Source organism: Pseudonaja textilis, chromosome 2 (assembly GCF_049901715.1).
Source record: "Pseudonaja textilis isolate UNSWEBS1 chromosome 2, rPseTex1.2, whole genome shotgun sequence".
NCBI classification, from domain to species: domain Eukaryota; kingdom Metazoa; phylum Chordata; class Lepidosauria; order Squamata; family Elapidae; genus Pseudonaja; species Pseudonaja textilis.
Window position 1 is genome coordinate 238,898,987 of NC_141991.1, and position 12,628 is coordinate 238,911,614.

At 39.6% G+C, this 12,628-nt stretch overlaps 1 protein-coding gene across 3 annotated transcripts in view; it reads right to left on the reverse strand.

Annotated features, from left to right (window-relative positions):
- Positions 1–4,354: 4,354 nt before the first annotated feature.
- RAI14 (retinoic acid induced 14) overlaps positions 4,355–12,628 on the reverse strand; it is a 114,053-nt gene continuing 105,779 nt past the window's right edge. For 2 of the 3 annotated variants that reach the window (XM_087927401.1, XM_026715630.2), the window contains 5 exons: positions 10,193–11,731; positions 9,273–9,422; positions 8,361–8,426; positions 6,789–6,864; positions 4,355–6,439 (listed from right to left, as the gene is read on the reverse strand). In XM_087927401.1, coding sequence (XP_087783527.1) covers positions 6,414–6,439; positions 6,789–6,864; positions 8,361–8,426; positions 9,273–9,422; positions 10,193–11,731 — 1,857 coding nt within the window. In that variant the 3' untranslated portion in view covers positions 4,355–6,413. Of the gene's footprint in view, positions 6,440–6,624; positions 6,865–8,360; positions 8,427–9,272; positions 9,423–10,192; positions 11,732–12,628 lie in introns of those variants that run through there. The other variant, XM_087927400.1, reaches the window with a different exon arrangement.

Consider the following 12,628-nt stretch of genomic DNA (forward strand, 5'->3'; position numbering starts at 1 on the left):
TGGCTATTGGTAAGTGGGGAATCTGGTATTTGCCTGAGTACAGGGGCGGGATTCAAATTTTTTAATAACTGGTTCTGTGGGCGTGGCTTAGATGGTGGGCATGGCTTGGTGTTCATGTGACTAGGTGAACATGGCTTGGTGGTCATGTTATTAACTGGGTGTGGCCAATTCAATATCACTCACATCGAGGCATAGATCTCCTCGCCTGGCCTCTCCTGACTGTGGGGATGCTGCAACAGTCGTAAGTGTGAAAAATGGTCATAAGTCACTTTTTTCAGTGCCAGTGGGCTTGATCTTATCAAAGAGTCACATGCAAACTTCCCAGAATCGGCAAAAGATTTCTAGCCTCAAAAACAAACACACAAGCAAACAAAAAGCACCATACCTTTCTTAGTTTACAGCCATATAGTGTTTATATCCCATACACACCCACGGCTTCCTCCTGCAGAAAGTTTACATAACAGTTTGATTCAGGACCAGAAATTCTAAGGATTCTTAAGGACAACAGATTATTATTAGAGCAAATCTGTGTAAGACATGAAATACATCCTTAAGAAAGGACGTTGACTGCTGAATATACTTCCACTGATAAAAGCCTGGAGTAGCCCAGCAGCCAGGCATTCATAACAGTCCTATATTTTTGTCCCAAAGACTCTGAAAAATGCCCCGTTTCTGTCACCCCCAAAGATTACCAAGACTTTTGAAAAATCTTTTAAAAACATTTGGCACGGTGTGCAATGGTTCCTCCTATTGCTCTGTCTAATTGTAGTAGGGTGAAGCTTCATTTGAAAAATCAATGGTTTACAACTAGTCCTCGATTTACAATCATTCATTTAGTGACCACTCAAGTTACAGCAGCCCTGAAAAAAAGTAACTTATGGCCGTTTTTCATACTTATCACTGCCGCAGCATCCCCATTGTCATGTGATCAAAATTCAGATGCTTAACAACGGGTTCATATTGATGATGATTGCAGCACCTTGGGGTTGTATGATCACCTTTTGAAACTTTGTGACAAGCAAAGTCACAAATACAGAATTGGAAGGGACCTTGGAGGTCTTCTAGTCCAACCTCTGTGCAAGAGGGAGACCCTATACCATTCCAGATAAATGGTTGTCCTGTTTCCTTCTAAAAACTCCAGGGATGGAGCACAACTTCTGGAGTCAAACTGTTCCACTGATTGTTTTCCATGATAGGAAATTTCTCCCTAAGTTGGATGTCTCTTTGATAAGCTTCATCCATTACTTCTTGTCTTGCCCTCAAATGCTTTGGAACTATAATACCTATTAACTTTATGTATTTATTATTTATTTAGCTTTAAATTCATTTAACTATAATGTACTCCTTTGGTCTTTTTAGCTGCCAGAAAAAGGGAGTGACATTTCTTCCTGCAGCCCCTCCTTTTCAATCACAAGCAGAACTCCAACCAATGAATTCCTATAATCAGGACAAAATTCTGCATCTTTATTTCCCAGCTAGCTAAGTATGCATAGCCCATCTCCAAGTCCCAGGTCTATGTAATATTTCCACATGGATTAGGCAGAAATTGGAAGGTAGACATCTGAATGACTTACAAGCTGGGGACAACCCAGGGTAATTATTGCTGGGATTCTAGCATTCTTCATGTATACAGGGGATTCTGGGAAGGGCAGAACAAGAGCATCCAGAGCAGTATTTCTCAACCTTGCAACTTGAAGACGTGTGGACTTCAACTTCAAGAATTTCCCAGCCAGCAAGGTTGAGAAATGCTGATCTGGAGGGCACTGGATTTAAGAAAAACCATTTGTTGTCTGCACATCGGTCTTTGCATTCAATAGTTGGCTTTTGTACCAAAGTAGTATAAAACCCCAATTCCTCCACCACCACCCCCCATCCATACAGCAGGTCTAATGATGTGTGTTTTTGAAGAATGAAAAGCCAAGTTAAAAGTCCCCCAAACTAGTATGGCTATTGTGAAAAATTAGATCCTTCAAAACTGGAATGATCTGCTGAATGAATATAAGCTTCCAGATTACTAAAGGCAACTTGACAAAGTTGACAGAATGAGTTTTGTTGTCCTACTTCTACCTTTGCCTTCAGGAAGACAAGGTCGTTTCCTTCTTTTGCAATTGATCAATATTGTCATTTGGGCTGACAGCTTATTGAATCTGCCTTGCAGAATAAATGTTATGCCTCCTTATAGACAACCCGGTGTAATTTCTTGTTACTCGCTATCTTGGCAGGCCTTTAGGCTTTAGGCAGAGCAAAAATGCCCCACCTGCCTTATTTTTAAAACATTTTGCAGCTGCAAGAGTCATGCTGTACTATGTAATTACATATACAATACAGGGACAACAGATTAATCAGAGTGCATCTAAGCCATGCTTTAAAAAAAAAACAGAACTTCACCAAGTCTTTAAAAAGACCAAGCCAAGGTAAGTCGAATTTCATGGATAGTAAAATTTAGACCCCATACTGATGTACCTACTTTGCCAATGCTGAAAAGTACAGAAACACAAGCTAGGAGGTCTTCAGAAGTTTCACCATGGCACCACAGCATGCCTTGATTGTGGTGGCACTAAGGCATTTTTGTGTGCTTTAATTCAGTTGTAATCTAGCTACCTTCAGCACCTTGGCTGATCATAAAAAGCTAAACCAAATTAGACTTGTTTGCCACTGGGAAGGAGGCATTCCCACCAATGAATTCCTAGTCTTTAGCAGAGATGGTATTCAGCAGGTTCTGACTAGTTCTGGAGAACCGGTAGTGGAAATTTTGAGTAGTTTGGAAAACTGGCAAATACACCTCTGACTGGAGATTTTACAGTATCCTTCCCCTGCCATGCCCACAGAACCGGTAGTAAAAAAAATTGAATCCCACCACTGGTCTGTAGGATAGACTGTCAAGTTGAAGCAACACTGCTCCCCAAAGATGAGTGTCAAACCACTTCAATATTGTCACCCCAAAAAACTACAGTATGTTATTGAAATCACCAGGTTTGTACTTGAGACTTGAATTTTACTGTAGAAATTTCATTGATCCCCATTAGTGTCACATCTGTGAATTACTTGGTTTAGTCCTTTTTAGAAAGGAGTTAATATTCAAGAAAAACTTCAAAAAACCTCTGTATTTTGGGAAACTGTAAGAATAAATAAAAGCCTAAGTCCATTGCCAGGAAATAGGAAACCACAAGGTTTGATTTTGTATTTTGATTTTGTAATATTTTTAGCTAAAACTGCAATTCATTCCTATTTAACTCCCGGGATCTGTTTTAAGTAATTATAAGCAAAGATGAATCGTAGAATGAGGATGGCAATCCCAAGAAATTGGAGCCATACTAGGTCCAGATCTCAGAAAGCCAAGCAGGATTGAATCTAGTTTGCACTTGGATAGAAGCGGAATCCCAGTTCCATGGGCTAGACTGAAAAATTAATTAAAAAACAAAAAACAAATTCCGAGAGAATCAGTAGTTGAGCCCTTCTACACAACAGACAAGGAAATCACATGAATGTGTCTATGAAATAACCAGGAGCCAAACTGACTGAAATAATATTTGATCTTTATCTAATTAATCTGACCACCAAACTAAGCCCTATATAGTCCCTTGGCTTGCCAATATGAGTGTAGGCATGGTTTTATTCCCCCATGATAGTTCCTTGTTAAGTGTACTGTTTTATGCTAGACTGTTTCACTCCTTAATTTCTTGCATATACACAGGAGTAATCCCACACTCACTTGCACTGACATTACCTAATTGGGTAACGTCATACCTGATGTACATACCACTTCACAGTGCTTTACAGCCCTCTCTAAGCAGTTTATAGAGTCAGCATATTGCCCCCAACAATCTGAGTCCTCATTTTACCCACCTCGGAAGGATGGAAGGCTGACCAACCTTCAGCTGGTCAGGATTGAACTGCTGGCTCTGTAGGCAGAGTTAGCCTGCACCATCAGGGCTCCTAATGAAATGTCTGTAAGAAAACAACCAAGGATTCCACAGTTCAACCCTATATTCTCTTCTTTTGGGCGTATCAGTTGTGTTGGCAGCAGAAACATAGTTGTAAACAGTGGTGGGATTCATTTTTTTTTTACTACTGGTTCTGTGGGCATGGCTTGGTGGGCGTGGCAGGGGAAGGATAGTGTAAAATTTCCAGTCAGAGGTGGTATTTGCCGGTTCTCTGAACTACTCAAAATTTCCGCAACCGGTTCTCCAGAACTGGTCAGAACCTACTGAATACCACCTCTGGTTGTGGATTAAGGAGATCAGGGCCTTTGCAAATTTTCCTAATATCTCCATGTGTTCCTTGAATAACTTTTTCCTCGGTTCTTCTGAAGCATATTAATATAAACCATTACACAAAAGATCTAGAAATGAAAACACGGACAAAAAAACCCTTTTATTAGCTGAATAAGGAAACTTCTGTAAATGTACAAAGGACTATTACTATACTATAGAATACAATTTCCAATGTGTCCACAAGGATAATCATAATAAATACATGTAACAAAATAAAAATGTTAGGCAAACCTACAAAACCGTTCCTCAAGTGTTACACCTGGCAGTGTTTATTGACCTCTGTTAAGAGTTATGTTTTGTTTGTTTTGCTGGTAAATGCTGCAAAGTTTTCCCACCCCCTTGAAGTATTAAAACAGGTGCTGTGTGAAGAAATATTATCTCAATTATTCAAATACTGAGAAAGGCAGAAGAAAGAATGAGACAGAAGGAAAGGATTCAGTTCAAAATTCTGCTCATTGTTAAAAGAACAACAGAAAAATAAAAAGTAAATGAGAGAAATATGTAAGTGCCTGGTGAATGTTGTAGCCCTGAGACACTGAACAATTACTTGCCACTTATATTACAGGCCTCTGAGAATCTTTGTAGGGATGAGGTTGTTTATAATTAAGTCATTCCATACACCAAAGACACAAAATGGTTCTTTGTTTTAGGGGAAATATACATTGTTTAGATTTGGGGCTTTATTTTTAACCTAGGGACAGCTGGAGTGATGCATTTATTCATTTTACAAATTCTGTTTAAAAACTTTAATCAGTGCGGCCTAGTTTTCAAAACTGTGGTATCCACTATCCGTCTCTGAAATATGAGTGCTCATGAAAATACATGTTTACACTAGATGTGTAAATTTGTTTAATCAAATTAATTCTGCAAGTTATACTTTTCATCAATTAAATACTGGGAATCCTATATTTATGTGATATTCTTCCATAAAATAATCAACATCCTTGGCAAGCTCATACTAGTTTGAAATTGATTCCAGAAACCAATTAACGGTATAAACATGTCCTTAAAATAGAAGTTAAAGCATAACATATTTCTTCTTGCTATCCCAAAATGATATTCTAATGCAGTGTTTCTCAACCATGGCAACTTGAAGATGTGTCGGCTTCAACTCCCAGAATTCCTCAGCCAACCTTGCAAATTCTGGGAGTTGAAGTCCATGCATCTTCAAAAGTTGCCAATGGTGAGAAACACTGCTCTAAATGCTACTGGTTATCATCATTCATGTTGCTACTATCAACCTGGATTATCTATTACAACTATTATTCATTTTTACTAAAATTTAGCAGCCAAACGATTTTTAGGCACCATTGCAATTGATAGAACCATCCCTAACCATATTTCATTTAATGCGACAAACATTTCTGGGAAACAGGCTTTTTCTCTGCTTTAATGGTTACAGCATTTTGGAAAAGAAAACAACAACATATCTAAAATACATGGACAGTTCTACTTCAGCGCAAGTTTTCTAGAGAGAGTGGACTATTTCCACCAATTTTATTACAGAGTGCATGTTAAGGAAGAAAACCAAGAAAGCAATTGCGTAAATTCTTATTAAAGTCTATTGCAAAAAAGTATTACATAGCAAACACATTTCATTATAAAGGCTTTTCTAAATTGGAGGGCCAGTAAAAATATATCATAGAGAAGATTTTTTATTTTCTTTACAAAAGTGAGGTTTGGAACTGTGAGATAAGATAACTCACTGTAAACATCATGAATTCAATCAGATCCCTTGCTTGCAATTTGAAATACCCTTTTCCCTCTTCTAAGTTCTATTCCCAATAGAACTGCAAAATTTTGCATAGATAGTTTGATTTCCTGCCTGATAATAAAACTGAGGTTTTAGCAATTAGCTGTTTCAGAAGTAGTTACTTGTTTTAGTACAGGGGTGGGGAACTATGGCCCATTTATGACTTGTGGACTTCAACTTCCAGAATTCTGGGAGTGAAGTCCACAAGTCATAAAAGGACTATGGTTTCCCACCCACTTAGTACATGGCTATATTTTATGTTACCTATTTAATACATATGACAAATCTGGTGCTTTCGCAGTCCATAAATTACTTGATAAATAAAAAGAAAACACTGCAGCTGGCTTTGCTCAACAAGGTGAAGTTGTCTTCCTTACGATTAGCTTCTAGGTTATATTGGACATCTGAAGGCCTAAAAATATAAAGAAGGTAATTTTATCCATTTAAAAATAACCAGGAATTGAACAATTAATTTCTTCCTCTAACTTCAAATGGTGCAGCTGCTTATAACTAAAATGTTGAAAGTTTGCCTCAACTCATCATAATTCAAGAAAACACACAACCACGTTCTAATACTGAAGGTCAGAGGTTGATCATCCCTGATTTATAGTAAACTGTAATCTCTGGAGAATTCTGCATTTATGTCCAAGATGCAAAATTAGCACTTTGGAAAACTTTCTAAGGTGAGCTTCAAATTCTGCAGCAGCAGCAGCAGCAGCAGCAGCAGCAGCACAATCAGGGATCCACAAAAACAGTTTCACCTTTTTTTTGTGATGGGTTTTTACACATTGTTAAAATCTGTTTCAGCACTTTCTGGACATCTTCATCCATCTGGCCCTAGAGAGGAGGAAAAAACAGTAAAGACAAACAATATTTGAGCAAAAAGCACTAAGCCAAATTCTTAATTATTGTCTTATAATATTACAATAATTACTACACTGTTATAATAAAACAAGTACTCATTTCATATTATGATCATCATGCTCTAAACTATAAACATTTGTTACTCTGTTATGTGTGTCAAAATGTTCTCCTTTGTAAGTACGAGTTGAGATGGCAATCTTTACTCAATCATTCCAGTTAAAATGATTGAGTGTATTTTTTTTTTAGTTAAATTACAGTTACCCCTCATTTACAATGATTTGGCCAGACCAACTCAAAAGAGGCATTCATTCTCATACAACAGTTGAGTGCAATATGTCTTCCTGAAGCATTTATTAATATTAATAAACCTTAGTAGGGCCACACCTAGAATACTGCATCCAGTTTTGTTTGTCACATTACAAAAAAGACGTTGAGACTTTGCAAAAAGTGCAGAGAAGAGCAACTAGGACGATTAAAGGCCTGGAGGCTAAAATATATGAAGAACAGTTGCAGGAACTAGGTGCAGCTAGTCTGGAGACTAGGAGTGACAGGATAACAGTGTTCCAGTATTTGATGGGCTGTCACAAAGAAGCGGGGATCAGCTTATTTTCCAAAGCACCAGAAGGCAAGACAAAAAGCAATAGATGGAAACTAATCAAGGAGAGAAGCAACCTGGAATTAAGGAGAAACTTCTAACAGTGAGAACACTTAACCAGTGGAACAGCTTTGCCTTCAGAAGTTGTGGGTGCTCCATCACTGGAGGTTTTAAGAAAAGAGTAGCTATCTAAAATGGTATAGGACAAGGGTCTTCAAACTTGGCAAGTTTAAGACTTGTGGACTTCAACTCCCAGAATCCCTGAGCCAATAGAACTGGAGGAGGAAGTCTGGGAGTTGAAGTCCACCAATCTTAAAGCTGTTAAGTTTGAAGAACCCTGGTATAGAGCAGGGGTGGGATTCTACCAGCTCGCACCTATTCGCTAGAACCAGTTGTGAACATTCTTAAGCAGTTCGGAGAACCGGTTGTTAGAAGAAATTATTGGCCTAATCCTGTAAGGAAGGCAGGGAGGAAACATTCTGGTGTTACTTATAGAAACAGCCTCTCCATTGATGCTTGTTACATTCTTGGCAGGACTAGACTTCCTGTCTCAGGAACTTCTCTGGAGTTTTTTTACCCTCCTTTGTTGGTACTTTGCTTGTGTGGAGGGACCATTCAAAGTTACAACGGCACTGAAAAAAGTGACTTATGACCATTTTTCACACTTTCGACTGTTGCAGCATCCCCAGTCATGAGAGTCCAGGTGAGGAGATGCGTGCCTCGATGTGAGTGATCTTGAGTTGGCCACACCCACCCAATCACATGACCACCAAGCCATGCCCACAGAACCGGTTGTTAAAAAAATTGAATCCCACCCCTGAATTGATGGCCTTGAAAGAAATACAAGGGGAACTGAAGGAAAAAAACCTCTCACCTGCACAGCATAAAGCAAGTGTGTTCTGTAAACAGAAACAATCTCCTGATGCTGCTTCTTTGTTTCCTGTAAAGCAAGATGATCAATCAACATGTGAACAAGCATGCACTAGAATTCTAAAGGAACGTGGATGTAGTTTTCTAACAAGATAATGTAAAACAGAAAGTGATACTAATTCACACAAGCCATAATCTGCCACATGTATATTGGAGATTGCAGTGCAAGGGCAGAGTTGTGTCCGTCCATCCCAGATATTCCCAATTCTACCCTGGGGAAAGAATCCCAGACATGTGTGAGCAAAATAGAAAATAGTGGTTTCCTGGTTTGGATTAGAACAGGAGTGTCAAACTGGATTTCTTCGAGAGCTGGATCTGCCTGGTGCTTATTATGACCCAGAGTGTAACACAAACGTAACAAAATCCAAAACGTAAATAAATGCCCTTTAATGCCTCCAATTTGGCCCCACTGTTCAATAATTCTCAGTTGGAGATAAAACATACTCAAAAATAGTCTTCAAAAGAAAGCCATACAGTCCGAATTTAATGAGCAGACAGATAAGAGGTGAAAATAAAAACCAAGCAAACTACAATGATGAAATTTCCACAATGGAACAGGAGAAGTATTTACCAAATTCAAGGAGATAGCAAGGCACAGTCTGTTGGAAGGATGCCAACCAAGATAACCTCAAACCAAAATAAAACACGCTTTGTCTCTACAATCACAGTGATTCACTTAATGACTTCCGCAAGTAAAGTCAGACCTGCTTAACAACCGACACAGCATACAGCTGTAATTCCGGACTCAATTATAGTCAAAAATCAAGGAGTTCTTGTATCCAGTTTCATCCCAAGGAGAATCCTGGTTTCTAACTACAAAAATAAGCAATTGTACATGAGGAAGTTATAAACTTACAGCCAGTTGGTTTTGTAACTGCTTCACTTGCTGCTGCAACAGCTCCAGCTGCTGACTTTGTCGTTTAGGAGTACCAGTTGAGTAAGACAGCTGAGAAAGACTGTTCAATGCTTCCTTTAACTTGGTAACTTCCTTAGACATGTCTGTTATCTATAAAAGGGTAAAAGGAAAAAAAAAAACCTTCATTATTCCAGAGTACATCAAAGTCCTGGCACTGGTTGAGTTCTGCTTTAAAGGTAGGAAAACAGCCTTCATCATTGTCATCCTGCAGATGGTATGCTTAATCATAATGTAAAGGTAGCCCTCAACTTTGTTTAATGACCGTCTGAAGTTACAGCAGCGCTGAAAAAACTGGCAACTGATTCCTCATGCTTACAAACATCATAGCAACCCCGCCCCCCCAATCATATGATAAAAAAAATGGGTGCTTGGCAACTAGCATGTATTTATGATGATTGCACCAATCACCTTTTACAGCCTGATTTTTCTGCAAAAACACACCCAGTGATGAGGGTCTATTTCAGAGGTCCCCAAACTTGGCAACTTTAAAACATGTGGACTTCAACTCCCAGAATTGGCTGAGGAATTCTGGGAGTTGAAAGTCTACACGTCTTAAAGTTGCCAAGTTTGGGGACCCCTGGTCTATGTCTTTAAACTCCCTGAAACAAGTTCATGCAAGAGATACTGTACGAAACCATCTCGGAGCGTAGGAAACCATTTCTGCATTTACATCATGATTCTGTTATTGGAAACAGATAAAAAAGCCAAAGGAATTGAGCCTAGGCCAGGATTCTGCAATGACCACAAAGAACCTAGCACAGCAACATCTTTCAAGTAATCAGTGGATGAAGATGCTTCTGGGGGAGCATTTGAACCACGAGAAACTCAGCCAATCCTGAGAGGGATACAGAACAACTAACCTTTTTATCTTTGTCTTCATCCATTTTTAAGGCACTCTCAGAAGCTTTTTTCATTTTGAGGAGTTCTTCTTGAGACTTATGATATTGATGAAGTAGTCCTTTGATTTCTTCTTCCTTGGCTTGGAGAAGAGTTTGGAGGTTGTCCTTCTCCCCTTTCACTTGGGAGATCTCCTTCCTCAACTGTGCAAGATCGGCAGACAAGGTCTCCTTTTCTTTGATCAGTTCCTTCAGCTTGGATGACAAGGAGTTGACTTCATTTTCTGAAGAAGTCCGAAGCTCTTCATACAATACTCTAGGCACCATGGCTTCACACACTGCAGCTTCTTCTTCTAACAACTCCTTCTGCAGACGCTGCACTTCGCTCTCTTTATGAAGAATCTGCTCTTTGAGCGCATTTATTTCTTCTTCCATTTCCTTCACTGAGGTCTGGAGAGCAGTAACTACTTGAAGATGTTCTGTGATGGAGACCGAATTCTTCTTTTGAGTGTCAACCAAGTTTTGGAGTTCGGTCATTTCACTTAACACTTTTGTGTACTGTGTCTTCATTTCCAACAAAGCACGTTCAGCTTGTTCTCTCTGTGAGACGGTGGCCTCCATTAACTTCTCACATTCCTCCAGAGGTATGTATCCTGAACTCAGATCTTCTGGAGTGCTTTTCTTCCTGCAATCTTCAAGTTCTGCCTGGGCTTCTTTGTACATTTGAGAAAGTTCACTAACCTGCCTGTTGAGTTCATTTATCATTTGGTTCTTTGCGTCCTTCACCTCTTCAGCTTCATCACTCTGCCCTAATTCCATCTGAGTCTTCAGTCTGTCTTGAAGCTTTCTGATTTCTGCCTGTCCTTCTTTATATTTCTCAATTAGGAACACCTTCTCTTGGTTGATATTTTCAATAACTGAACAATAAGACTTTTTCATCTCCTCACATTCCTCCACGGACATTATACTAGCTGCGTTTCTTTCCTTTTTTTCCAGCTTTATTTCTAGTTCCTTCACCTTCACTTTCAGCATTTCATCCTCTTCTTGAGCTTTCTTCAGCTTTTCCTTCAGCAGCTCCACTTCTTCACAGGTTGTTTGGGCCTCCTGCAGGTCAGGCTCTTTGCTTTCTGAAGTTACCAGGCCCCGTTTCATTTGTCTCTGGACATGCAGCATCTCCTTCACCGCTTCTTCATATTTGAGTTGAGTTTCTTTGAGTTTCTGACTCAGGTCAGAGCCATTCTCTGAAATTTCTGAGCTGTTTAACAAAGGACCCTCCTCCAGCATACTAGACTGAAGCTGTGACTCCAAGTGCAACCTCTTTGCTTCTGAACTATCTAGCCTCTTCTGAACTTCATCTAAGCTTTCTTGTAACTGTTTAATTTGTAATTCATTAAGGCTTGCTTCTTCCCGAGCCTCTGCCAGAATTGGGGAAGATGTGCTTATCTCCTTGGCTGCTACTGTTGAGCCTTCACTCAGCCTGTTAGTCAAAGCACCAAATTCTGTGTGGGTGGAATGAGAAGAGTCCATTGTGGTGTCTGGGTCTTCTGTTTTGAAGGCTCTTGCCTACAGAGACAGCAGAGGGCAGTATTCAACAATTATGTCTAATTCGAATGGAATCCAAGAATTCCTTCCCCATCAAGAAAACAAGGAACTAGATTTTTCTCCCCTCTTTGATCATTACTGGGTCATCATTTGATTTCCACTCAACCAGCAAACCTCTCCCTCCACCCGTCCGCTTCTGCCAGAAGGATGATGTTGTGGTGTGGCTGGTCCCAAGAGTTCCCATTTCCACAATGCAGTCCTGAATTGTATTTCTGATTTCAGAATCCTGAAGATAATGATACTGACTGCATAAACCACAAACATGAGGACACAGAAGAGGGGATAGAAACCTGAATGTCTTCCAGGTGATGTCATGGCAAGCTTTTAGCAAGGCTAAATCGCATACCCCAAGACACAAAAACACATATATCCACCCCTGTGTTTCTCTATGAAGGAGTAGAGAGAAGCAATATAAGAAAACAAATGTGTAGATGCCAAAGCAGGGGACTAAGTTTCTCCCACTGGATCTTGCATGGAGCACTTATCTCCATGTTGTTAAAAGGAAAGAGATGTTGCTTCTGGTTGCTTTAACACAGTAAAGTGTTTTTCTCTTTTGCAGGGCAAGCAAAGATGATTTTCAAGCTAGTGCTCTGCGGGAGTGTGTAAACCCACATTTGCTCTCCATTTGCAGCTGCACAGAGATTGGCAGAGTTGCGCCAATGTGGGTAGTAGTGAATAGTAGTCAATATGGACTGGAGAGATCCAAGTTCAAGCACAACCTCACCCAAGCAAGCTCACTGGATGATTTTTGAGCCAAACAGTCTCAGTCTCAGTCTCAGTCTCTCTCTCTCTCTCTGTTCTTTGTTGTTGTAAGGGCAATATGAAGGGAGATTCTCATCTAAGCTACTCTCTGCTTTT